At 40.2% G+C, this 27,689-nt stretch overlaps 2 protein-coding genes across 9 annotated transcripts in view; both read left to right on the top strand.

The window, feature by feature from the left end:
* Positions 1–20,967, top strand: part of TBC1D2B (TBC1 domain family member 2B) — a 37,551-nt gene extending 16,584 nt beyond the window's left edge. For all 4 annotated transcript variants that reach the window (XM_032990461.2, XM_042804144.1, XM_042804143.1 and 1 more), the window contains 10 exons: positions 710–864; positions 1,874–2,100; positions 5,520–5,912; positions 7,346–7,456; positions 8,560–8,753; positions 9,308–9,802; positions 11,642–11,759; positions 12,498–12,683; positions 14,047–14,168; positions 17,152–20,967. In XM_032990461.2, the coding sequence (XP_032846352.1) occupies positions 710–864; positions 1,874–2,100; positions 5,520–5,912; positions 7,346–7,456; positions 8,560–8,753; positions 9,308–9,802; positions 11,642–11,759; positions 12,498–12,683; positions 14,047–14,168; positions 17,152–17,347 (2,197 nt within the window). In that variant the 3' untranslated portion in view covers positions 17,348–20,967. The remainder of the gene's footprint in view (positions 1–709; positions 865–1,873; positions 2,101–5,519; positions 5,913–7,345; positions 7,457–8,559; positions 8,754–9,307; positions 9,803–11,641; positions 11,760–12,497; positions 12,684–14,046; positions 14,169–17,151) is intronic.
* A 4,388-nt stretch (positions 20,968–25,355) lies between these two features.
* The window catches only part of DAPK2 (death associated protein kinase 2), a 53,240-nt gene continuing 50,906 nt past the window's right edge, over positions 25,356–27,689 (top strand). For 4 of the 5 annotated variants that reach the window (XM_042804255.1, XM_042804254.1, XM_042804253.1 and 1 more), the window contains exon 1: positions 25,356–25,457. The gene's annotated coding sequence lies outside the window, so the exon portion shown is untranslated. Of the gene's footprint in view, positions 25,458–26,184; positions 26,258–27,689 lie in introns of those variants that run through there. The other variant, XM_032990498.2, reaches the window with a different exon arrangement.

The raw sequence follows: 27,689 nt of genomic DNA, 5'->3' as shown, positions 1-27,689 counted from the left end.
ACTTTACAACACTGAGCACATTAGTACTCATGGACAGAAGTGTTGACTTAAACATTTCTAATTGCATAATGGTTGTGGGGGAAGCTGGGTGGAGTCATCTCACCCTGCTATTGTTCTTCTGTAGAATTGTCTGGCTGGAATTTAGAATTTACCTCTGAAACGTTCTTGCAGATAATTGGCAGCGTCCACCTTAGGAAAGAAAAACTGCTCAGGAGTCTGTCATCGGTGATTCAGCTACAGCAGGTCTCTTGGATGATCCCAAGTTTGATGTTAATCCAGAATATGAAACTATAACATATATACGTTTTGACTGCATGCTGTCCTGTGTAACGCTTGACAGTTGTCTTAAAATTCTAAGCTACAATAACTGAACAATAGAGAGATGCTGCTTCTGAATCTTAATTTTGTTCTGTTTTTTCCCCTCTGCCAAATCAAGGATAAAACAGAGGATGACACAAAAGACCATAGTGGTCTTCTAGATCTTAATATCCTGTTAAAGCAAAATAATTCCTCTGTTTTTGAAATATAGCACTGTTGATAGCAGGTGCTATTTAGTAGGATACGCTTTATTTTCTTTGAGCTTTTATTTGATATTGGTTTTGTCTGTGTTTGCACTGTTTGAACTGCAGTGCTCGTCTTGAAAACCCCTTTATAAAAAGAATGCAAAATGGAGAAATCTTTGTCACTTTTCATGCTGTCTTTTTCACAGAAACTCAATGTCCTCTCTAAGAAAAGGAAATAACGAAAATCGCAAGAGCATATTTTATACCACTGAGGAGTGGGAGTTGCTGGATCCAACCCCCAAAGACTTGGAGGACTCGATGGCACTGGAAGAAAAGAGGAAACACCTGGAAGGAAGTAAAGGTAGAAGTGGCAGGAAGGAAGGGGAGTCTATGCCTTACCTTCTTTAGTATAGTGTACTGTGTTATGTCTATTTGAGGAAGTAAGTGGAAGCCTATCTTTTCTTCACAAACCACATTGAAAGCTCTGTAAATTCTTTAAAAAAAAAAATGAAAAAAATAATTTCTGATGATCTGTTTTGAGTTCCCTGCCATTCAGATACAGTAGAATAAGTACAAAGCCTTGTTATCCACTGTTTCGGGTTCCCTGAGCATGTTACCATCTCTCGTTTTGTCACTTGAGTTGCAAAGTTACAGGATGAAAGAAAATGTTGAGGCTTTTGATTACTCAGTTGAGTGTCGCCCACTGAAGCAGAATTGCCTTTAGACTCTGAAGTATGTATATACATGTTATGTGGGCTTGCTTCTGAAATGGGGAAAAAAGTAGGGATGCATATGCAGTTAAAGCTCATCTGTGCTTTGTAACTGGTTCTCACGTTTGACCAGTGTCTGGAATAACCTTGTGAAGACATTTTTACAGCTCCTGAAGAGGCCTTTAGCTGATTAATCTGTTAGAAAATATTCTTCTCTCTAAGAATACTCCTGTAGTTATATAAATACAGGTGAAACCTTGCAATAAATGGGACTTAAAAGAACAGTATGCTGTGATATAAGTGATGGGTTTGCTCTGATCACTTCTGAGCTGTTAATTATTTGAAGCAAGGCTGACTTTGCCATCGTTAGGAGTACCTTTTATTTTCTGTAATGAATTGTAAAGTTCCCTTTATGTTTTATTTCACAAGTATTAATTTATGAGCTAAGTCTTTTATCTGGGAGGGGAGAAGACTTTGAGCTCTATGCATTTCCCACCAAAGGAAGTGACTTGGAAAATGAGATGTTTAACACTATTGTATTGGGCTGTTTAAATGCTGCTGAAAGTCTAATTTTAATGAGCATATTTTAAAAGGAAATCTGAATGCTTTGAAATGCCTTTTTACTAAGTGAACTGAACTAGAAGGAATTGTTTTATGCAGGACTGACTAGTTCAGCTTTTCCATTTGATTTTGGCCGCATTCCACACAAAACAAGGCGCCCGTTAAAAGACATGATTGGATCAAGCAAAAACCGGAACAGCAGTGACTCTTCTCCAACTGAGTGGTCTTCTGGTAATGGCAACAAACTAGTCTCTGAACTGCAACTAAAGTATCAAAGCCAGCAAGAAGAGTTGGAAAAGCTAAAGAAAGATCTTTTGAGCCAAAAGGTAATTAAGCCTTGGGGCAAAGTGTACTAAAGAGAAGAGATCTGGCAGGTGATTGTGAATTTACCCTTTATGGCCATTTAACTGCATTAAGAGTTGGTTGTTTGTTATAAAATAATGGTGCTAAATGAGCCTTTGTTTACAGAAAGTCTTGAAACCAGAAGGGCCAAGTTTTACATCTGTTGAAGGTTAGATCCCTGAACAAAACTTCCATTTGCAGTGTTCATTAACTTGGTTTATATAGCCTCCTTATTCTCTGAAGCTAGCTTTCTTGGTGTCTGCCAGGATCCTGGCAGATAATCACAGCTTCTTTTGCCATTAGTACATGCAATTCCTGAGGAACTTCTCATTTGAAGTCCTTTTTTGTTTGTTTGCTTTGTTTTTTGTTTCTTTTAATTCTGGAAGACAGGGTTGGGGAATGGGACTAACTTCTGTATCTCTTTTTTTTTTTTTGCTTTTTTTTAAAGCTAATTGCATCATCACTGTTTTGTAAATGATAGACCTAACCACAAGTTTGTGTATTTAGTACTGCTCTCATACAGTGTTCATGCCTGTATGCCCTCATAACTCAGTTTTCTCAAATACCCTGCTTTTATCTAAAAGAGTTTCTACTAATTTTGAGAAGAAACAAATTTTAGGTCTTATATGGAGCTGCTACTTCTGCTATTTGTATTTTCCATTATGCGAGATGATCAAAGGGAAACCAAAGAAGAAATATATGAGCTCCATACTTACACCTGGTTTAGTTATTGCCTGTCCTTGGAGTACATTTGTGCTTCTGAGCCAGTTTCTGTGAGAAATCTCACTGATCTAGTCCAATGTTGTATTCACAGCTGCTTCTGTTTTAATAAGAAGAAAAAGAAAAATGGTGTTTTAGGTAGCTAGAGATAATCTCACTCTTGATACTGGGCTAGATTTAGAATTGTGATCAATGGCAGCAGCATGCAAGTAGGATGTTCTCCTGAGAACCTGGGTGACTAGAGAGTTTTTATATTGTGGTTTACTCTTTTTAGAGAGTCAGTAGGAATTGATAACCTGCTCTGCAGCTGCTGCTAACAGGCAAGATCCATCATGCATGTCCCTGTTGTCTTGGATTCTCTGATAACTTAATGGCTATTGACATGTATGTTATCAGTCTGGGTTTTGGTTTTTTTGATAAGTGGAATGGTCAGTTGTCACTGAACTATGGCCAGCTGTTTAGTAATTGTTAGAACTTCAGTCCAATATGTTGTGGTTTAACCCCAGCTGGCAGTGAAGCACCACACAGCTGCTTGCTCCCTCTCCCCCCCGCCAAGGAGATGGGGGACAGAATTGGGGAAAAAAAAAGAAGTAAAACTCATGGGTTGAGGTACAGATAGTTTAATAGGGCAGAAAAGGAAGGAAAATAAAAATAATAGAATATATAAAACAAATGATGCACAATACAGTTGCTCGCTACCTGCTGACTGATGCCCAGCCAATCCCTGAGCCGTGGTGCCCCCCAGCTAACTCCCTCGCCCCTGTTTATATACTGGGCAAGACGTATGGTATGGAATATATCTTCGGCCAGTTGGGGTCCTGATGGTGTCCCCTCCCAGCTTCTTGCGCACCCCCAGTTTCCACTGGCAGTGCAGCATGAAAAGCTGGTAAGTCCTTGGCTTAGTATAAACACTGCTTAGCAACAACTAAAACGTCAGCGTGTTATCAACATTATTCTCATCCTAAATCCAAAAAACAACACTGTACCAGGTGCTAGGAAGAAAATTAACTTTATTCCAGCTGAAACCAGGACACAGTATCATTAAGATAATACCTGAAAAATGTCAAAGTACAGTGAAGGAAGGAAGAAGAAAATCTAGTTTCTTAAGACCCTTTCTTCAAGATCCAAGGGTTTCTTCCCAGACCTCTCTAAAGACTGTAGCTTGATATTTGACCCTGTAGACCCAGCTCTCTCCTGTTCACTTTTTTTATTGTGGGGAAACAAACCCAATTCTGTTAGAGTTTTGCAACACTCAAAATCAGTGGTTCACTCTAGGCATACCTTTATGACTTGCCAAATCTTTGTAAACTTTCAGATATATTATTGAACTGTCAAGTTTTCAGGAATTCCATAAAACCAATTCTTATTTCTGTCTTCGTATTCTTTATTAGTGTCAGAGAGCTATTTAAAAAAAATGTAAAAATTAAAAAATCCCAGTTTAATTGATAAGTATTGCAAATGCTTCCAGGGTTGAACTAACCTTCCTATGGTCCCACTGTGTTAAACCGTTAACTAAACATGGTAAACAGCAAAGGTAATAATCCAGATTAGTGAGATTTGTAAGTAAGCAGTCTGCTGTTCTTGCTTTCTTAGTGTTTACTGTTGATCCGCAATTCTTCTTGTGTGTGGTCTTTCACCTGGTGTTTTTGTGTTTTGGGTTTGTTGGTTGGATGTGGTGTTTTGTTTTGTGGGTTTTTTTGTTTGTTTGTTTGGTGTTGCTGGTTTGGTTTTTGTTTTTGTGTTTTACAGTTTGGTTTTCAGACAGCTTTTGGTAGTAGCTAAGGCAAACTCTTCCTTTTACAGTATTTCTTTTCTTTTAAATTTGACTTTGGTTTTCGTAGGATCTCATTCCAGCAAGGAATCAAATAGGGTTTTACTTATAGTGTAACTACCTTAAAAATCAGCTTTGCTTAGGTGTGTGTACCCATGATTCCCCAAGTAAAACACATAGGTCTGTCGTGGAAGTGAGTACATGTTGTAATTGTCCAGGATCTATGCAAGCCTGTGAGCAAAGATACTTTTTTAGTGTGAGGGAGTAGAAGGTGAAAAAAGTAGAATTGTTAGATGAATTTGGTTTTCATAAAAAAGTTCTAGTTCAGATCCCTTGATGCTGTCTTTTTTGCAAAGACCGCAGAAACTCTTTCTCCCTTGTGGCAAGTCAGTGAATTACTTGGCTGATTCTGCGGCAAGATGTTCTAAACAGCCCTCCAAAGAGTTTCTTTTCAGAAAAGCAGCATGTATTTTTCTTCCACTGTCCTTTTCTCTGCATCTGCCAGGGAAGAGAGGGATTAGTTATCTTTCCCTTTTTCATGCTGTAATCTTCACCTGTTAAATTTTGGGGATTAAGCCCTCTTCCTATTTGTCTTCTTACAACTGGGCTTCTTACAAGTAAGCCTTTTTTACCTTCCAAATAACTGCAGGGCCACAGCTTTCAAATACTCTTCCCAAACTTGTTGTAGCCTTTCTAGCCATCCGTATAGGCCAGTCATTGTAAGGTGTTAGCCTACTAGAATTCTTGTCATGTGTTTCCTTTTTTCCTTAAAACACCAATATGAAGTCTTCTAAGTGGATGATTCACATGCAAAACCCATTCTAAAGCTTTCTTTTGCTTAATGCTAGATTTCTAAGTTATAAAACTTAGAAACATAAAACTTCAATAGAGTCTTCTTTTTTAAATTCTCAGGAACTTGTGCGACTTCTGCAGCAAACAGTCCGATCTTCCCAGTATGATAAGTATTTTGCAAGCCGTCTTTGTGAGGGGGTTCCCAAAGACAAATTAGAGCTGTTGCACCAAAAAGATGACCAGATTTTGGGTCTCAACAACCAGCTTGAAAAGTTAAATCTGGAAAAAGATAGTCTCCAGCAGGAAGTAAAGAATCTGAAGTGCAAAGTTGGAGAACTCAATGAGCAACTGGGTATGTTGATGGAAACTATTCAAGCTAAAGATGAAGTGATCATGAAACTCTCTCGTCAACTCAGCGAGTGTGAGGACAATACAGCCTCTCAAAGTGGAGCAGTGAATTCTTCCACAGCCACCTGTACTAATAAGGAACTACAGGAACTGGACAGACTAAAAGTAAGAGCCATGTCTCTGTCTTGATGGATAGGGGGAACTCTGCTCCCTGTAAAAAATACATTCTAGTCTGCTATACTGTTTGAGGAGATCACTACAGCAGTTATGCAAGATACTCATCAACTGAGGCTTTCTCTGCTTGGAATCTACACTTTGAACTGTTATGTGGCAATCTAAACAGGACTTTTATACTTTGAGCTGGTCTGTACATCTATAGTACAGTGTCCCATGCTTTCTTTAATTTAATAATTGGTGTGGAGGACGAGTGATGTGAGAAATAATCAAAGGAACAGGAAAAAGTGGGGGGAAGAGGACAATATGATCATACAGGAAAACAACTAGAAAGCTTGCTGGCTTTTATTTTAACTGTTTTAAATATCCAAATTTAGGAAACAGAGCATGTGGAATGGCAAAGGGAAGTTCCCAGGAGAAAAAAGGAGGAGTATAAGAACCTGTTTTACTAATGCTGCTCCAGGTGTCATCAGTGCTTGGTGGTGGTTATTTTTTTGTTTTGTGTTTTTTTTTTTTTTTTTTCTGCTAACCTACCTCAGTGAATATGTCAGAATTTCTCAACCAATTTACTGCAGTTACCCACTTTTGCTTTAAACATGCCTTCTTGCCTTTGGATAAATATTATATTCCAAATTGATTGACATTCTAAGGGATTTGGAATACAAGCAAGAAATTTAAAACATGTATAAACATTGATAATTTTCTTTCCTAGATGTGATCTGGGAAATTTTAGAAAATAAAATTGAAACTAGAAGTCAGTGGTCTTGATGGAAAGCAGACCAAAGCTTGTAGATGCTGTGGAGTGTGGGAGTATTGTAATTGTTGGGAGGGTACCAACATTCCCTCATGGTACAACCTCAGCTTGCAGAGGTAATATTTGTAGCCTGGAGCTGAGTGAATTAGGCAAGGAAGCTTATTGCTAAAGATTTATAATTTTGCATGGAGGCAGACATCAGACTTGTAATTTAAATGAGGACTGATGAGGGTAACCGAAACCCGAAGGGCATTTCCCCCCTACCCCTTCCTGGGTTGCAAGTTACGTGCTTCTGGCTGCGGCGCAGTGCCGTGACCTCTCTGGTGTGCTTAGCACCCGTGTTTCTGTTCTCCTCCCTGCTGGTGCAGCCTGGCAGGGCTGGGCCTGCCCCGTGACAGCCAGCGGCAACCAGCTGCCTTCTGCCGGGAGAGCAGCACTGGGAGGATGTGGGTGAGGCACAGCACCATCCAGTACACCTCTGTGCTCATATTTGGCATGTGTGTTTGGCTTGTGTGAAGACTAAAAATAACATTTGCTTTGATCCTGATAATTTTGATGATTAAGTCCTGCTATTAGCTGCTTGTGTATACTAAGGTATACTTTCTCTGGTAGGCATTTGCTGTTCGTAAGATATTTTTACTAAAAATCCAGTTTGCTTTTTTATCAACAGGACAATCTTCAGGGTTATAAGACCCAGAATAAATTTTTAAATAAGGAGATTTTGGAACTTTCTGCTCTACGAAGAAATGCAGAAGCAAGAGAGAGAGAATGGCAGGCAAAGGTCAGACTAACACAGCATGTTCTCATTTTGGCAATGTCTAAAGCAATTTTCAAAAATTCAGTTGTAAATCTACGTGGGGAATGTAACTGTGAAATGAAAATGGAACAACTTAAATGTATTAAATGTGATAGCTTAAAAAAAAAAATCTCCTCCCAAACCCAGTCCTTACAGACTCATTTTTCTGAATGGATTATTGAAAGAAGTAATTGACTTGAACATCACCTAAAACAGTGGAACCTTTTCGTAACGTATGAACACAGGCATGTATATTTCTGAAAACATTGTTTCCTCAGAATTAAGGCTGTAATCACTTTCTTGAAGTATGCAAAAGACAGTGCGTAAGATTTGATATGTCACTGAGTAGAACTTTCTCCTGAGCTCGAAGGATGACTGTGGTATGGTGAATGTGAAGTGTGTTTCTGTACAGATGAGTTTGAGTGCAGAGAAGTTGCAGGTAAATAATGATGATTTCCATTGCCTGGGGCTAGGAAAAATGCACACATCTGTAGCTAAGGCAAGATACCTGAAGCTATGGTTTGGAGGGGTTTGCTTTTATTTTTTTGGAAATGATGCATGCAGTGGCCAGATCTGAAAGCTGTATTTTTGGCACAGAGCTGTGTGCTTACGTTTCCTATATGCTAAATTGTATCTTTAAAATGCCATTTAAGTTTTGTTTAAATGTGCATAGGCTAAAGTTGTTACTTTAAAAGCACAAAATGGTTGACTTGTACTTCATACAACGTAATGATAATTAAAGCTTGCTCAGATTTTCCTCATATAAAAATACATGCGGTAGAAAATCTTTGGTCTACTATTCTCCCTTAAAAGACTTTCTGTAAACACCCACGAGTATCTGAAGTTACTTTATATACAGAATTTTACATTAGTGTAATAAAATGCATATGTAATTTTTGTTTTCCACGTATAAAGGTTGCTTCATATTTTCTGGTGCTACAAAAGTGGGAAAGTAAAGCTGACTGTTCTTGATACACAGGTTTCTAAGCAATGTAAACTAATGGAATAGTTTTGAACCAGATCTTAAAAGAAGTGTAGTACAAAGTGAGTTTCTGAAGACTTAAAATTTTAAATATTGTTTTCTGCAGTATACTAGCTTGGAAGCCAAACTCTGTCAGATAGAAAGCAAATATTTGATCTTGCTTCAAGAAATGAAAACTCCTGTTTGTTCTGAAGAGCAGAGTCCTGCTCGTGAGGTCATCACACAGTTACTGGAAGATGCCTTGAAAGCAGAAACTAGTGAACAACCAGAACAAGCATTTTTCAAACCACACCTGGTCAGGTAATTTGATCCTATTAAAACAAATGTATGTGTGTCTTAGTCAGTGGGTTCAGTTCCAACACTGGCAAACAGACAGTGGGGATATATTTGGAGGATTTGGGGGTTTTAATGTATTTCCCTCCTTGAATAACAGTATTATGATGAAATCATTTTGGCTGTATAAATACATTTGTTGTTTTATTTGAGATACTGTGTAAAAACTTACTCACATGTTGCCATATAGCTGTTGAAGGTGAGCTACTGAAGAGATGGGTTCATTTGAACTTGACCATGGTCTTAATTAAATCAGTTAATCTGTGTAGTGGTACAGAGTATATGTATGTAGTAATATGTATTGGAATATGGGCACAAATTGTTTTGTACATGGGATTATAAAAAAAAATATTAAATAAAGGATATACTCCATAAGGGTGTTGAAATAATAATTGTTAAAGCTTGAAAACTAGGGGGAGTGACTTAAGGGATATTTGAAGTAACTTTAGGATGGAAATGAGAGTTTCAAGGCTACCGAACACATTTTTAAAAGCCTGCTTTCTTTTTTCCCTCCATTTCAGTGAATATGATATATACGGTTTTCAGACGGTCCCAGAGGATGATGATGAGGAGAAATTAGTAGCAAAATCACGAGCTTTGGACCTGAGATCGCTTTCTCTCAGTGAAAATCGAGAGATCTCCACAGGAGTAAAATGGGAAAACTATCTTGCAAGCACAATGAATAGAGAGATGATGCGTTCTGTAGAACTAAAGAATCTTATTAGATCTGGAATTCCACATGAACATCGTTCCAAGATATGGAAATGGTGTGTCAATCTCCATGTTAAAAAATTCAAGGACAGCACTGTTCCTGGGTACTTCCAAACTTTGCTTCAAAATGCTCTGGAAAAACAAAATCCTGCGTCTAAACAAATTGAGTTGGATCTTTTGAGAACTTTGCCAAACAACAAACATTATTCCTCGCCAACATCCGAAGGGGTCCAGAAGCTGCGGAATGTGCTGCTGGCATTTTCGTGGAGAAATCCTGACATAGGATATTGCCAAGGGCTTAACAGGTAAAATTTTGCAAATCTTGAGTTACAACTGTCAGTGAAACGCTTAATGAGCCTTTCAAATTGTGTGTATAGCAACATGCTTTTGGACAGCACTTTACCTAATTAGTTGTATGTTCATAATTTATAATGTTTTAATAAAGAAATAGCTATCAATTTTTTTAAAACCATACACACCCAGAAGACCTGGATCATGAAACGTGCAAAATCAGCTTGGCCAAAGAACTGGAACTAACTCATGTAAGAATGGGGCTACCTAAATGTAGTTTTACATTGTCTTTCTATCAATTGTAGGTGATCTTTCTGCCTTTGTGTGCAAGAACTTGTTAGTGTTTTTGCATTTTTTTAAACAAGGAGAAATAAAGGCTTTAAAGTTTTTTGTACAGGCCACAAATTTCAGTATTTCCCTCAGGATGTCTTCAGTCAGAATTGCAGTAATCAATCTAGGGATGGTTCTCATGTTACCATGCTAAGAAAAAATTGAAGTTATTGCAATTGGCATTTGCCAAAATAATCTTGGTACTTTGAGATCTGTAGTAAAGCAAGGTGTTGAAGCAGGTGTGTTAGTCTAACATCCTGCCTTGTCCCCACAATATAAAGCGGTAGAGGTCAATTTGTGCGCTGATGTGTGCACTAGAATAGGGTCAAATACTTGTGAACTAGAGCAGCTTTATAATTTGAAACTACACTGAAGTAGTAGTAGAATAGAGGCAGTGAATAATGTAATAGTAGTAGTGAAGTGGTGGTAGCAGTAGTAGAGGTAGTGAGTAATGCAGTAATAAATATTCTTTTCCTGAGTATTCATCACTAGTGGTTATGTTCTGTAGGTAGATCATACGTTTTTAGTAATAATATTGTCGTTGGCCACAAGACATGTCTGAAGAACACAGCTGTCGCAATCTTGGAGCAACAAGTCTCTGGTGACTAGAAGGTGTTAGAAATGCTTTTGCTAAATTTGAAATTTCTGTGCAGCATTATTTTCTCTTTGGGCATTTTTGGTTCTACTGTAAATAATTCTGCATTTGGATATACTTCCAGAAGTTAAAAGCAAATTAGTTATTTATTCCATGCTTTAGTCCTCTTAAGCTTTTAAAGTGTGATCACCTTATTAAGCTGTGTAACGTCAGAAGCAGTTTGTGTTGTTACAGCTCCTCTTGCTTACAGAAATAAACCAAGTTTACTTGGAGAAATATACTGGAGGTAACCTTTTATATTTGAACAACTATCAGGGACATAAATTTGTTCTCTTTTTTTTCTTTCTTTCTTTCATCATACTCATTGGAAACAGGAAAACCAGGAATGCTGCTGTTCGGTTGTTTGGGTTTTTGTTTTTTTTTTTTTTTTGAAGAAATTCTTAGGACAAGTTCGGTCTTTAAAAATTATAGGGCTTTTTCTTTTCCTTAAAAGACAATGGTAGATAAAGACAAAAGTGTTACTTGTATTTATCTTAATGGATATAAAGTAAACGTGCTAAAAACAATTTTTCTAAACTTCAAATAATTTTTTGTGAAATACAAGAATCATCTGTTCTTTCTCCCCTTCAGTAAGGGAAGACAAAAGTCTGGGAATCAAAGTAGCATATTTAGGACTTGGAAGCTTCTAATTATTTTGCCCTAGTTCCTGGAAAAATGGCTTTTAGCAAATCACTGGTTTTGCCACTTTGTGTGGCTGAGAAGCATCTCATTGTCCCATCTTAAACTTCATTAACAGTTTTGCTGTGTAGTGCTCTCCTGATAATATGTTTATCTTTGCTGAACAGAAACAAAGACTTCATTATAATTGTTCTTAATACCTTTTGTGATACTATAATAACCTTTTCCTCCAAACAAACCCTATTTTCAGATTGGTAGCGATTGCACTTCTATACTTGGAACAGGAAGATGCTTTTTGGTGTCTAGTAACAATAGTGGAAGTTTTCATGCCTCGTGATTATTATACTAAGACACTGCTAGGATCTCAGGTATGTGCTCTGCTGAAATAAAGCCTGGTCCTGTAAGCTGCAGCCAGTCAAACTTTCCTGAATAAACTGTCTGATAGGCCTATTTGGGGGATGTGTTGAGTTGACAGAGGTGAGTTCCAGGCACCAGGGCCTTTGTTTGGACAAGGACTCGGAGTATAGCACTGAAATAACTGTTCAGTAAACTTCTTGGAGCTCCAGTCCTTAAGCCCTGTTGTGATCATCAGCTTCACAACATTGACTGAGCTGACTTACCATTTCTTTTTTCCTCAAAATTGGGGAGGGGAGGGGCAGGCAGTTACGGGCTCTCTGGGAGTGAGAATGTGTTTTGCAGTACTGGGAGCACTATAGGCTGTAGGACTCCTCCGGTTCCAGGTGACACTCTGGTAGGGGCTGCCTCTTCCCTCTAAATCTTTCCCCAGCTTGTCCTCTGCGCTCTGGTGCTCCTGCACCAGTGCAGCACTGGTGAGCTGTAGTGGGAACACAACATCTGTATGTGAGGAGCCCTGTGAGGCTGCGGGGGGGTTGAAAAGCAAAAGGTTGTGTCGTCAAGGCTGATGTGCATTGGGGTGGCCATGCATGTTTTGGGTGGATATAGCTTAGAAGTGTGAACTAGACAGTCCTAGGTTTCCTGGTTAGCTCTTAGAAAGCTTGCACTTACAGATTGGTAACAGCCCTGCTTTGAATGACCTATGTGTTGGAAAATGAGAAGCAATAATGTCCTATTTGTTATCTCCTTAGGTTGATCAGCGAGTATTCAAGGATTTAATGAGTGAGAAGCTTCCACGACTGCATGCTCATTTTGAACAATACAAAGTTGACTATACTCTTATAACTTTCAACTGGTTTCTCGTGGTATTTGTGGACAGTGTGGTTAGCGACATCCTTTTTAAAATCTGGGACTCCTTCCTATATGAGGGACCAAAGGTGAACTGAATGAGCTATGTTTTTTCCAGTCGTTACCTGGCAATGAAATACTGTGGTGTAACTGAGTACAAGGTGGAGGAAGGTTGTTTCACAAGAATTCTGTCAATTAAAATCAGTGGTAGGAAAAAATGGGAGGAAATGTGCATAAATAACCAGTCAAAACATTTTCCATTTTATTTGTGTTCTGCAAGTTAGAAGCTTGAGTTACATGGAAGAATTCTAAATGCTAAGTATTTACCTTTCACCACCCACTGTTTTTGTTTTGTTTTTTTTACCTTCAAAAAATAAAGCTATAGGCAGTGCTGTTTAATCCTACGTGCAGCTGCCAATCAGCGTTAAGCAGTGATATCAAAATGAGAGCTACTCTTGTAAAGAAGAAAGCTGAAGTGAAGGAGGCAGAAGTTAAAAGTATTGAGAAGATGTAAAAATTAGTGGTAACCGAGTGCTAATGTTTAGCTTGTCTCTGCAGCAGCTATTTGTTTTGTTTCTGCAGACATTTAAAGTATAACGGACAAACAGTGACTGTAAGGGCTCCTATCCCATAAATTGAGGGGTGGCGGTGGAAGAATTTTCATGTGCTTCATACTTGTTGTACTGCAGTGAGCTAAAATCAGTGCAGGAAAAAAGAAATCTTGGGATTCAAACACAATAATAATACTAAAGCAGATGTTGTAGGCAATTGGAAAGAATAATAAAGTAATAAAATAAGTAGACAAAAACTGTGTGTTAGCTAGATTTCTTGTTGGCCTCATCTGAGCATTCTATCAGAGTGGTATTTTGGTTGTGTGTTCATTCCAATCAGTTTTAAGCATCACGGTATTTTATGAAGGCAGCCAGGTAGAGATTGACAAAGTTCAGACCTTACTGAAGCCTTTTCAGAACAAAGGGAAATAATGCTTCTGCCAGCTCTTGTTGAAGTTGATTGACAAACTGGTATCAGAAATTCCTTCAGCATTAGTCCCCCAGTATGTTGGGAAAATTCAATGCGTTGGAAAACAACCTGTTTAAAAAAATCATAATTTTAGTTCTGAAGTACCTTAATAAATGCATTCAACAGGCCCAGCAATCTTTGTTGTCCAACTGAATTAGGAACTCGTAACTTCAAAACATTTTTGTGGTAGAAACCCAATATTGTATCCTGGATAGAACTGCAGAACACCTTGTCTCCGTTACAGGCCACAACAGAAGTTTTGGCAGCTTTTGGAGGTGGGAGATGGGGCAGGGAGTAGCTGGGAAGGGAGATAGAGGGAGGTGTGATTATTAGCTCAAATGCAGCTTTTCCTTTGAGTTTATAATAGATAATAATGAGAATCAGTGTGTTCTGTTCTTATAAAGAACCAAACTTTGTATGTATTTTTATCAGGTAATATTCCGATTTGCCCTGGCACTTTTCAAATACAAAGAAGAGGAAATCTTAAAACTGCAAGATTCAATGTCCATTTTCAAGTACCTTCGATATTTCACACGCACTATACTGGATGCTAGGTGGGTAACTCCAACTTGTGTGTAATTGAAATGCTTGTAGTGGGGCATGGAAGAAGTCTGCCATGTTTTTTTTTTTTTTACTTGTTTCCTTTTTATCTAGATTTTAATTTAGATATAAAGCAACTAGAGATGAAACTAACTACCAAGATTTCTCATGAGTATTTTTATCTAGCAGAGACAAAAGCACAAGTGATGAATGCATAATTGTAAATTTTTAGGTATGATGGAGATGACCTTGCCGGGTTAGTCTTGTGTAGCAGTTGTATCATGGTAGCAACACTTAAGAATTTCAACCATAGGTGAAGTGTCCCCTTGCACTGCAGATACAACTTACGTAGTAAAATGTTCTACGATAAAAAACCCACATTCTGGCTCAAGCATTAAAAATGTGAGCTATGAGCCACTAGGTTTAGATCTCTTAGTCACCATTAATGCATAAGCTAATGCCACATAACTCCATCTGATTTTAAGGTACAGTTTGAAGCAGAGAATTAATACAAATTATGTACTCTTCTGTTCTTGAGTCCTTGCACAGGAATTACAGTTTGTAAATTAGGGTTTAATTTTTTTAGGTTCATAGTTACAAGACTATAGAGTAGCAGATTAATCTTAAAAAGGAAAGTCATATTGGGATTGGTTTAAGATCTGAAAATGTTTTGCACAGATATTGCAACTCACTGATTTTTAATTTAGTACAAAATCATATGCTGGAATCAAGCGTAGGGGTTTTTTACTGTAGCAAATTGCACATTAATTTAGGCCGATACTTCGGCTCCTACTGCAAGAGCTATTTCTTATTTTTTCTTCCTGTGTTTCAGTTTTGACTGGAGAGAAATTAAAACTGATTAATCTTATTCTGTGGACAAAAAGGATTGTTGGGATGGATGCAGGGAGAGTGTTCTCCAACTGATTTAAATGCTATAAGTCTTGATAACAGATGTTGCTTCCTCTGCTGAAACCTCTCCAAAAACTCTTGAGGGGGAGTTGCATGGTGCTTTGTATTTTAGCATTCCCTGCTTTGATTTGAAAAATGCTGGACAGTTGTACTCAGCTGTTTGTGACCAAAATAAATACTGACTCTGATTCCAAATCTGGAAGTGACAGAGAAGTATTATACTTGATTTTGAGAAGAGGGTGTGCATATTTTTAACAGAAAGCAATAAATTAAACAAACTTGTAGATTTTTATAGTTGATAAATAAGCTATTTTGTATCTTATAATCGAATGTGTAATATGTAGTACCAGTAGTACCACAGCAGTATTGCCAGAAACTAAAGACTGCAAAAGAAAAACAGGGGAGGGGTGATGGGGGGGTGGGGAGACAGAAAAAAAAAAAAAAAAAAAAAAAAGTGTTCTTTTTGATCTTACCTAATATGAACAAATTTTTGATATTTAATCAGAGATGCAGATTTGCCATTGCCTTACTTTTCCAATTACATATCAGAAATGTCTTGGTTCTCCTGTTTAAACTCTCTGATGCTGAAATAACCTGTTTTAAAGATCACTAATATTGCTGGAATAGATCTCCTTTTGTTATTAACAAAATGAGCTAATTGGGTATCTTTGGCAGATGGTCAGTTCAGGTGAGGACAGAATTCTGTTCATCAAAGACGTTTACAATACAAACATACTTGGTGCTGGTCTGTAAATCTGTTTTCTTAGGATTTGAAAAGTCAGTTGACAGTAGTAGTGTAGTGCCACCTAGGGGGACATGAGGCTGCCTGCTAGAACTGATTAGACATGATTCAAGCCACCTGGTTTCTTAGTCTACCATTTTTGTACTAGTTTTACAGCCTCAAAATTGAAACAATACAAAATCATGTAGAGTGATTCTTTTCCGATATGGACAAAAGATCATCATCTTACAGAGGAAAAATTCAGAAAGATTATTTTTACAGACTTCATGGACATCCTGAAGAGTTAGAAAAATATTTTGCATAGAATTTCTAAGTTTAAGAAGCTTTCTATAGGAAAAAAGTCTCTACAGACATGTGCAGACATCTAGGTTATAGGATGTCATAGTTACGTTTTTCTACAGCTAAAAGTTGTGTTCCGTAGCGTGTTGCGTGCTGGCAGAGAAGCTGTTTGGAATATGTTCTGTTTATAGATGGCAGGAAATTGTTCTTGTTCACTCAAAAATGCGAACCTATGGAGAGCTTAGCTTTAAATAAAGTGTCCAAATTTTCTTAATATTTGGGTTCCTCTGATAATTAAAGTAGAATAAGTTAAATTCCAGTTTCTCTTTTTCCCTTAGTAAACAAGATATTTTTTAGGTATAGGTCAACAGTAATGATGCAGTTAACTTTTTGGACTGATGAGGCAGGTCAGTTACTAGTTTTGCTGTGACTGAATGATGGTATGATGCAGCAGGACTCTGGAAGGGTGCTGGATACTCTTGTGGTGCTTGGCTATGTGATCTGATGAGCTTGAGTTGACACTGGCTCAGAGATCCCTGTTTCAGCCTGCAGAATCCCAGAGCTTTCTTACTGTATCATAAAGTTTGGCTTATACATGTTTTGCATTATCCTTGTTGGTATTTGTATTATCCCAGGCTTTATCTGGTCTCTTCACTTCATTATCTTGGATAACCTGGGGTCTGACTGTCCTGGGATTGAATGAGCTTCAGTGAGTATATGGAGGAAGTTACCCAGTCTATAATGGGGTAATTGGATGTGGCAAGTATTCTGTCTAGCCAATGAAGCTCAGACCAGCCAAGCTTACACCTTCTGTTCAGTGTTGTTTGCAAGTGGCTTTGCAAACTGTTGAACATTTGGTAACACTTTATCACATGAAATAACTTTAAAACTGAGTGCTTTATAGAACTTTCTTGCAATACTGATAACATCGGAGACCTGTCAGGTATGTGAAAGAGACTAGAGATATCAGCTGTATAGTAAATACCAGTATGGATGGAGTTCGAAAGTAATTTAAAAAAAAAAAACGTAAGTGAATGATTGTCATCTAACATTGTGTAATCTTACAGGAAACTGACTGCTATTGCTTTTGGAGACCTGAATCCTTTTCCATTACGTCAGATCAGAAACCGGAGAACCTATCACCTGGAGAAAGTGCGTCTTGAGCTAACTGAACTAGAAGCCATTCGTGAGGATTTCCTGCGTGAACGAGAGACATGTGTAGAAAAGAGAGACCTTATTAGTGATGATGAGGAGGATAGTTGAAACTACTCAACATAAATTTTTCTTTGGGATCATGACCAAAGTGAGTTAACCTCCAAAACACTTTATTAATCCTGTCAAACAGAATGTAAACTAGTTGCTTTTGGAAATATGCAGGACAGATTTCCGAACTCCGGCACTTTCAAAAATATTGCTTTGTATGGAGGCCAAACACTTCTGTTTACATTTATGTTCATGGAATTGTATGTAGAGCACTTAATATCTCTCAAGTCAATCAGCTGAATTGCCAGTTGTTTCTCCATAGTGCACTGTTAGTGTCTGTATGTGAAACAGTAGTAAGAAAAGTCCATGCTCTGCTTACTACGTTCATTGCCATTCTGTGTTTTTTTGGATGTAATCATGGGGGTTTTTTGTAGCGCAGGTTCAATGTGGGAGGACGTCATATTTTTTGCTTTCAGGTTGGTCCAATTAATGGCTCTCATCATGTTGTCTTTGAGTAAAATAGCCATTCTTGAGGTCAAAAACCAGAAAAGTATGGAATGAAGCACATGAAGAACTTTTATATTCCTTTGTCTTTTCCTGAAGTGATGTGAAATGCATCATCAAGCAGAACACTTGAATATATGTACTTAAAGGTAAAATAAGTATGTATTTGTCACTGAATGTTCAGTGTATACTGAAACAGTGATATCAAACATCATTTATGCTTTTCTGGCCATCTGTGTTGTGATAAAGATTCTTGTTAATGCAAAGGGGTTTATAGATCAAATTGTATTTAGTCAATATTATTTCTATCCACTTTTTTAATTGCAATTTTTCAAAAAAGCCACCACCAAAACCCAGCTGTTATGGAAGAACAATGGAGCTTGTCACAGGAGTATCATGTTTTAGTACCTAATTAGTTGTATATCTGTTGAAGGTGTTTTGGTTTTTTTGCCCCCCCTTTTTTTTTTATGCTTCCTCCTATTTAGGGCTTAAAATAAGATGAAGTCTTGATCTTTAAGAAGAAACTTAGCCGCTTTATTGCATGAATGTATAACTATTGTACAGTAGCAGTAGCGTTAAGATTCCTAAAGCAAATATTTATCAAAGGTTAAAGGAGCCTAAAGGTCACAGCATGCACAATGAAATTCAAGATCCTTTTCCAACAGAAAAATGCAATGTTCCCTTCACGTGCTCAGCTTTGCTGTGAGTGTTGCGTGCACATCCTACAAGACAGCTGTAAGGAAACATTTGGGATGTTAAGCTGTAGTGTTTCTGACTGTGGAAGTGTGACTGGAGGCCGTTCTTTCTCATTTGATGACTAGCAATACTCTTAAACGGTTCTGAGGATGAAGAGGGTTTCCTCCTTGCTGGCTAATCTCTGGACTTTTGCAATGTTTTTTCTTGAGCTGTTAGATTGACTTGAACGTTGTGTCTGGATGTGTCATGATAAAACTAGCATTCAGATACTAGGCAGCAAATCACTTGGCTCTGGGGAAGTGGTTAATTGGCAGAAAACCAAAACTGGTGGTTGGGAACAGTCAAGTGCATCAAGCTTCTACTGTGTGTGTTTTCTTTCGTTTTTTTGAGGACAAGTAGGACTTCTTTATCAGGTATACTCATGTAATTGTTTTAGATAACTTAAGTGTGTGCAGGGAGACTGCTTCTGTTTCACAGCACTTTTTGTTTGAGAATGTATTTGTAACCTTCTCTAAATAATCATATTATCAGTTTATCTGGAAGGGAAATATTTAATCAGTGGTGAATGTTGTAACTTACAGGACTACTTTTGATATAAAATGTATGCTTCTTATATGACATAATTTTTAATTAGCCAACAAATCCTTGCCAATGAGGGACATGTGGTATGATCATCTTGATTTGTATGTTGTCTTCTAAAATGTCCCCTACCTATTGTAAGCAATGGTTTTTTTAAGTATTCCCTAGTTATTCTTGTTTGTTTACTTAAGTTTATTAGGCAGGTGTTTCATATTATTGCATGTACTGTATTCTTTTTTTACTTACAGTCAGTGTTTGAATATAAAAATGGGACCAGGTTTTCTAATTTTCTAGTTACGCTGTCTTGGTTTTGAAAGAGCTGGTCTCTAAATCAATCTGTAATATCCAACTTTTTTTTGTTTGTTTATTTTGTTTTGTTTTGATCTTGTTTTCAATTGTTAAATGAAATCTTTCGAAGCTGAAGATCTTCCATCCAGCGGCAACAGTTAAAATGTTAAAGTGAAGAATTTAGAAGTATGTACCTACCATATTCCTACAAGTCCATTACTCCCGGGTTTTGAGTCTTCACTATGAACTAGTCCTGTGACTTCAGGAAATGTTTTCAGACTGATTTCATTGAAGTCTTTAGGTTGTGAAGATGAAACTAAGTTGAGGGCAACTGTTTGGGAAGTTCTCTAGCAGACAAAACATGACCCATGATGTTACAGGACCATTTATTTTTTTACAGCTGTGCTCATGGTTAAATTTGTGTGTGTGTGTGTTGGTGTGTTTCATTATATAAGTTGTTAACCAATTGTACAGTAAAGCTAAGTAGCTCTGTTTCTTATGCCACTGTGTGAATCTAATACATGTATGTTAGGAAGCTTAAGGAAATCATGTTGTCTCTGGGTATTTTGTTAGTGTGCAAATATGAAATGAGTTGATGCTGTTGCACTCAAGTCCCCAGTGAACTGTTGGCTTCATTTTATTAAGCATCGTTGCTGATGCCTTAGTTAAAAGGTCAAAAAGTTGCAGAGACATCTAACCTCTACAAGACTAGAAGTCTGCATAGAACAAAAACAAGATGCATACAGTAGGAAGCAACGTCGGGGGAAGCTTGCATTGCTTTTGAAAATGTCTTTGGATGACGTAGTTTTCTAGTGGTGCTTCCTCTGGTAACTTTGAAGAGTATAAAGTAGTTAGAGATGTTCAAGATACACAGGCAGTATTTAAACTAGATGAAACCAAGCGAAAATACAGTGTGACTCAGTGGCCTGCAAAAGCTGAAATAGTTTTGTGTTTAGGGGTAAACTTCTGAAATAGTGCGTGAGGATTTAACATTCGTGCCAGCCACTCAATAGGAAAGTGACCTGTTAATGCAAATAAAGACTGCTGAGACTGTTTTTTTTTTTTTTTTTTAACTTCAAGGTCATGCACATATGTGCAAAGAGTCCTTTATGCCTGGTTCCCAGTATATGTGATGGAAACCAAACCACTTAGTTGCATCTTGCAGAACATTCCTCCATCTTCATACATGTATGCATGGCTTTCCAGTGAAACTTCTGGTTACTTGTTTAAAAGGTTGTATTATCTTCTGTTAAATAGGCAAAAAAATCAGTGCACTACACCTCTAGCTATTAAAACTGCACAGTATTTCAGCTTTACCTGTACATGTGTACAGATAGTGTTATCATCCAGTGTTATCAGATTTTGGTGTTTTGTTTTTTTTTTTTTTTTTTTTACAAGCTATGTAATCAGTAAAAAAGGATTTTTTGTTGCCCTTTAGGTGTCTTCGGTGAGAGCTCCCTTTGCCCTCACTCTTTGTAAACGTGGTAAGATACTTGAGCAGAAAGGGAAAGATTTTTTTATTAGATTCCTTAAGACATCAAGAATGAATGAACAGTCTTAAATTTGACAGAGCTATATGTTCAGTCATGCTTAACTGTGAAATGGAAAATTAATCAATTTCTTGAAATGGTGTAGCTGTTTAAGTGAATGTTCCCTTAAGTGCCATGTTAGAAATCAGCAATATGCGGTACAAGATATTTGAATCACAAAACATAAGTGATGTTATTTTCATAAAGATTGATGTAAAAAAAAAAAAAAACAACCACAAAAAACCTAAAAAATAAATTGTTTATTACTTTACAGCTTGCTCTGGTTTGTGTTTTGTTGTTGTTTTTCTTTTTATAACAGATGGAAATAACTACAGGTGCCAGCAGAACAAACCAGTAGTAAAGCTGGTGATTTTTGTCTGATGATGTGATTTGAGAGAGTCTCTATAGAGGAGCATATTTGCAGATTTGGCTTTGAAGCACGAAGATGTGAACTGTAGACATGTTGCATTGCAGGTGATGCTGACTGGGTAAACTTGTGAGTGGTGTCCTTAGTTTCTTGGGAGAGGAGATTAACTCTGCACGAGCATTCACAGGGAACAGACTTCCTCAGAAACATGTATTTATATATCTCCTGACACCAAAAGCCTCTTCAGTAGGCTTGGGCACCGATGTTCTGCTAAAGCCTTTGGTAGCCAAGTGCATCATTTCAGCTGCTTCAAAAATTTAACAAACTACTGAATTAATTTGGAAATCTAGCCTCAATGTCTGTTTTGTCAGGTATGATTTTTGCATTTTTGGAGTTACCTTGATTCCCTTAAGGAGGCTATCCAGTACCTCAACTACTCCGGATACAAAACTTAACAGGTAAGTGTTTGTGAGGGAGGACAAATAAAGAGTTAGATCGCTTTAATTGCATGTCCAAGCAGATCTTTTGTAGTAGAGGTGAATAGTGCACAGTTCCTGTCCTCTGGCTCTGCTACAGGATGGCAAACTGTTAAGAGTAGATATTGGCACAGTTGGAAATCTGTTCAAAGCGGTTGCAAAACAGGATAGAGAGCAGCAATTGAGGCAGAACATGACTGTGGCCTAAGGACCTCCCGTCCTGTACACTGAAAATTTAAGTCAAAGGAATAAACAGAAAACTCTGGGAAGAGAGTGCACAGGGAGCAATGTCCTCACTTGGACACTTGGCATATTTAGCTTGAGTAGGTTGTGTGGCCCTAGCAGCTGCTGGGGCCTGTTAAAGAACAGCTGAGGCTCCTGTTTCCTCCTTGGGACTGAGCTCGAGACATCTGTTCTCAATGGAACCACAACAAGGATGCGAGTGTGGTGGATGCGTAAAGCTGAGGTATATTGTTTGTGTGTTTCTTGGAAATACGTTATTTAACTTGGAAAGGGCAAACGCAGCTCTCCCGCTCTGAACTGACACCAAATACCTGCAGGGTCTCACTCTGTTCTGGGTGCTTCAGAGATGCAGAGAACACACTGAAGTCTGTTGATAATACAATATATCAGGTGTTCATTCTGCAGGGTTTTCAGAAGTGCTAAACATAGCTTCCTTATCTGCAGCTCCTTGACCTCACTGGAAGCAGAGACCATGTAGTGCCGAAGCTTTAAGAGTTCCCACACATGAAGTACATCCACTCAGATAATGCAAAGGAAGGGTGTGCTCTGCCTTGGACGTATTCCCCTTGGAAAATAAGGTAAAAGGTTCAATCACAAGAAAGTTAGTAGAGTGGTATTTTTATGATGATATTATGCTGTGGAAGCCATACTTCTCTACAGTTATACCCATCTGCAATGCTAGCTCTTCAGAGGATTGGACCAGAAAGTAAAATTTAGGACTATATACTGAGTGTGATATTAAAAATCTAAGCAGTTATTAAATGAGAAAGCTATCTATTCTCTACCCTAATTTAGTCTTGGGAGCTGTAAAGAGAAGTATTTAAAACATTCAACACTTGAATATACCTGGTAAATTAAGATGACTTTGACCTTAATTAAGATACTCCTAGCCTTGAGTAACTGTATCCTGCCTGTATGTTTCAAATGAGGTGCACCTTTTGTGTGTACAAAACAGTCTCATTTCTGCAGTGAGCTGCCTCTGAGACTTCAGGTTTGAGCTGATGAACTGACTCAGTGAAAGCACTGTGACTGGTGATTAAACTGAAATAAGCTAGCTACCTGTCCATATAAATGCAGGTGTTATTTTTCTGGTATTTAAGCCTGGGACTCCCCGTTTGGAACATAAGGTATGGACTTCCTAAATGACACTGGGAAATGCATGGCCAGAAGGTGCTGCAGCATTTGCTTGTGCTGCCTGCTTCAAACGCTACTCAGCTTTGAGTGTTCCTTCCCGTTCTTGTCCTGCATGCACATAAAGGCTTCTGCCCCGATTGCCAAAGATGTTACAAAGAAGCCTGAGTTAGTGTTTTAAGGGTGAACAATTAGAGAGTTGTAGAAAAGCAGCATCTTACTTAGAACCTGTGTTTTGGCTTGCAAACCCGATGGGTGTGGCATCGAGGATGAGATTCAACCTACCCTTGACTTTCTTGGAGACTTTACAGGGCTGGCCAGCAGAAAGTAAATTCAAATCAGGGTTATTCAGGATCTAGGGAGAGCTTGTTCTGATTTGAAAAGCAGCTGTGGCCTCTCAGGGCAAATGATGCTGTTTTGTCCCCTTCCTTGCATCAAGGAGCAAACAAAAGAGGCAGCCTTCCTTGTGTGCCCTTTCTGAGAATTTTGTAGGAGGATTGCTGGGACTTTCACGTGACCATATGACATGGTAGAACTAAAGGTGAGGAATGAAATATCTTTCTTTCCCTTTCAAAGGGTTCTGAGTTCTACCACTGCCCTTTGAAACCTTTACTATTGCTCCTATTTTCTGTCCTCCACCCTGTGTAATACCAGATGCAGCCACTTTTGTTTTGGAACAGGGAGAACTGGGTGCAACTCCTGGGCTGTGAACAGCACTCCCAGGGCAGGCAAGCAGGGGCACACAGCAGTCCCCTTGACTTGGAACAAGTCTGAAGCGAGGTTTCTTCTTAACTGTGATAATAAAAAGCACTGCATTTAGGCACTTGCCTAGTATAAAATTATTTTTAAATTCATCAATCTTTGCAACTTACTGCAATGGAAACAGCCTGCCTATTTATGTATGATAATTTGCCATAGTTTTGTGTTATCTTAACCATATAAAGAATTTGAAGTGAAGGCAGCCTGGCATTTATATTTGATTCTGAAGGTGTGAGCAATACCACATCATTTCTCATTAACAAATGTTGGCAAGTAACTTGCCCAGAAGAAACTTAAGGAGACCAAATAGTATTTATAGCAATTACTGTCTGCCAAATAAAGAGGGAGAAAGTCTAGTTTTACAGGTTTTGGGAATGTCTTTAAGACAGGAGAGTAAACAGACGAAGGATGTCAGTGTTGGTAGCCAACATTTGGTCTAGAGCAACTTGGAAAACAGTATTGCAGATGTTTGTTAGAGTAGTGCATATTAAGGAGTGGAAACCCGTGCCATTTTATCACAGTGGTTTCTTGAAACAACAAGGAATTTAATTGGGTAATGTAGAGTTTCAAATCACCCAATAAACAATATAGACTTGTATTTAGGCTTGTATAGAATATAGAACAAGGCTTATGGAAATTAAGTGCCTCTAATGAATTCACTCCTTCAGTCTTATTTCTTCGGTGTTTTCATATATCCTGAATCTACTAAAGCAGAAGGAATCAGGAGCAACCTCTGAGCTATTCCCTGATCAGCCAGGGAGAGCCGTGGTGGTCTGGAAGGCTTTGTGGTGACCAAGTGTGTCTCTACATCTCAACCGTGGGAATGGAGGGCTGTCACTTCTGGAGGACGGCCTGTGCCAGGGTGGTTTGCCCTCAGCACCTTCTCATCAAAATACTACTGTGGAAGCCACGGCAGCCAGCCATCACTGTTTGTTTAGGTATCCTAGAGGAAACTTTCTGTTCTCATTGCAGAGTAACTCAGCTTGACCACTGATGAGTTGGAGCACTACTGAGTAAATGAGCGAGGACAGTGTTTGTTTCTGAGATGTGGGGCTTTTGGATTTCTGGAATAAAATAGGAGTTTGTGGTGTAAGGGACTGCTGCTGAAACCTGGGGCAAATACGAGCTCTCCCCTAAACTTTGCACCGCTTGCTCCGCAGGACAGGCGGGGCCGATGCCCGCTCCGCGGTGATGCCCCGGTGAATTCAGTGTCGGGTCTGGCTGGAGATGAAGCCCCGCCGTTGCAGCCGCCGTTCATCCCTCCAGCCCCGGGACTCCGGTGCGCTGCCCGAGCCCGCTGGCGCGAGGGGCCGGCCCCGGGACCCCCAGGGCACGGCGGAGGGCGGGTTTCTGCCTCCTCCCTCCTCAGGGGGCCGCCCGCGGAGCCCGGCGGCCCGTCCCTCCCTCCCGCCGTCCCTCCCAGGGGCGGGCGGCCGGCCCAGCCGCGGCGGCTCCCCCGGCGAGCAGCCCCGCCGGCCGGCGCCGCCCCTGCAGCCGCCTCCTCCCGGCACACGCGGTGGGGGCGGCCCGGCGGGGACCCTGCGCGCCGCGGCAGCGCCGGAGGGAGCCCGGCGGAGGCGGACGGGCCGCGCGCGGCGGTAAGTCGGAGCCGCGCGCCCCCTCAGCCGGAGCCGCGCGCCCCCTCAGCCGGAGCCGCGCGCCCCCTCAGCCGGAGCCGCGCGCCCCCTCAGCCGGAGCCGCGCGCCCCCTCAGCCGGCGGCGGCCCGAACCCTCCGCGGGGCCGCGGGCTCCTCTACCCTGCTCGGCGCCCGCCCCCTGCGCCCCGTTTCCCCCCTTCAGCCGCCTCCCCCCCCCCCCCCCCCCCCCCGCCGGCTTCCGAGCCGCTTTCACGGTGTTCCCGCTCCCCGTCCCGCCTGCGCCGGGGTTCAGAGGGTGAAGTAGCGCAGCTGTGGAGCCCACCGGGCAGGGACAGCCTCTGGGCAACCCGCGGGGCCGCCCCGCGCCGCCGGTTCTTCCTCAGCGCCGCGGACGAGTCCTGGGGCCAGGAGCTGGGCGGTGGGGTCCCTCCCCGCGGGACAGCGGGGTGGCTGTGGGGCGGCTCTGTCAGAGGTGCTCGGGCTCACGCTGGCCATCCTGTCCGCACGGCGCGTGTAGTGATGTTGGGCACCTCGGCTCTGGGTGCCAGCTGTCCCGCAGCTGTTAGCCAGGGGACAAGGCAGCTCCCCGGGGCACCTCCTCAGTGAGCGGCTGTCACTTACCCCTGCGCGGGGCCCCCGGGGGCTGGGGGATGCGATGGTTTCGGAAGCACCCCACCTTACGTGCTGCTCGGTCTGGCGTCGCTTCAGTCTAGAGCCGCCAGGGCCAGGTGGTCCTGGGGTCACACCTCAGCTTCCTGGTGTCATTCGGCAAACGTCGTGTGACTTCATCGTGTTTATCCGTAAGTTCTTTAATGTTCTTTCCTTCAACCAGCTTCACCTGGGATCTGGTAGGTTTCTCAACACTTGTTCCTTTGAGCAGTCGGGGGTTTTGGGGCGATGCAGCACAGTGAGGGCTGGTTTGGCCTGGCCCGCATCCTTTTAGAGGACAGTCAAGAATGAAGGTGTGAGTGAGGGTGTGGAAATGTGTGGCAATTGCTTCTGCTTTGGCTGATCAGTCACCAGCTGCAAAAGGACCAAAATCGGCACGCTCACCTGCTCAACGCATGGGGAAAAAGCTCAACTCTGACCCTCTCTACAGCTGTCTGTTCTGAAACATTTGTAGGTTTCAGAGTTTTCTATGTCCTTTATTTGCTTGTGCAAGAAATGTAGATTGCACAGGCTAGATCTCGCTTGACTTGAGGGCAGTGATGTGTCTTATCTGCAGTAATAATCCTCAGAGGCGCCTGAGGGACGGGGAGCGAGGCTCTGCGATGCCATGCCAGCGTGCCTGGCATTGCGGGCTTCCCCCTGTGCCCTGTCTGTCGAGGTGTTCGCACCAAGCTCATCGCTCAAGCACGCGAAGGCTTTGGGATCAGTTACAGCGGCAGGCCTGGCACTTAGCTGTCTGCTGGGGAGCCGTAATTAGCTGCAGAGCAAACGCATTCGGTACGTAGGCTTGAGGTGGAGGCTTGGAAATGCAGGCTTTGGTCATTGACCACACACACATGATGACTGCAGAGCAAGGTTGGCAGGTCAGAAGGGGATCCCTTGGGAGTTAGTGGCAGGACCAGTGATTCTGTAATGGGACCGAAGTGGTCAGATGTTGGGTGTGTTTTGTGTCCTTTATAGGCGCGCAGGTAGTAATAGCTGCCTGAATTTTCTGACAGAGAAATTTTTAAGCTACTGTTGTTTTCTGACAGGAAAATATTTAGGTAAAAATAAGGGTTTGCTGAAATTAATGTAACTTATAACTGTGTTTTGACTATCTTTATTTGAAAGCAGAGGATAAAAATTACTTGTTTTTTGCTGTTAGAATGGCTTAGTCTTTTCTAGGACAAAAAAGAGGAGAAAGAAAGGGGATTAGGGTGAAAGAGAAAAACACTTTAATGTTAATAAAAATCTGTTTAGCTTTAATGTTAATAAAAATCTGTTTAGCTTTAGCATAAGGCACCGAAACTAGAAGACAATATCACTTGAGTTTGTTTGGGTTTGATTTTGTTTGTTTGGGTTTTTTTTCCAAATTACTAATTTTAAGCAGTCCGATTTTGATTCTAAATTGTTTTCGTAATTTTTCAGTATTAAAAAACAACTTATAAGGAAAGCGGTTACTTTGGTTTGTTCTCATGTGTTTTGGATTTTGCTTTAGTGTAACTACTGTTTTGTAATACAAAAACATGCCACAAGGGATGCTTCCGAGTTTGGCAAAGGATTTAGTGATCCAGCTCATGTCAG

This window comes from Tyto alba, unplaced genomic scaffold (assembly GCF_018691265.1).
Source record: "Tyto alba isolate M040663 unplaced genomic scaffold, T.alba_DEE_v4.0 Super-Scaffold_41, whole genome shotgun sequence".
NCBI lineage: Eukaryota > Metazoa > Chordata > Aves > Strigiformes > Tytonidae > Tyto > Tyto alba.
Note: the sequence above shows the minus strand (reverse complement) of the source record. Positions and strands in the feature narration are given on the sequence as shown.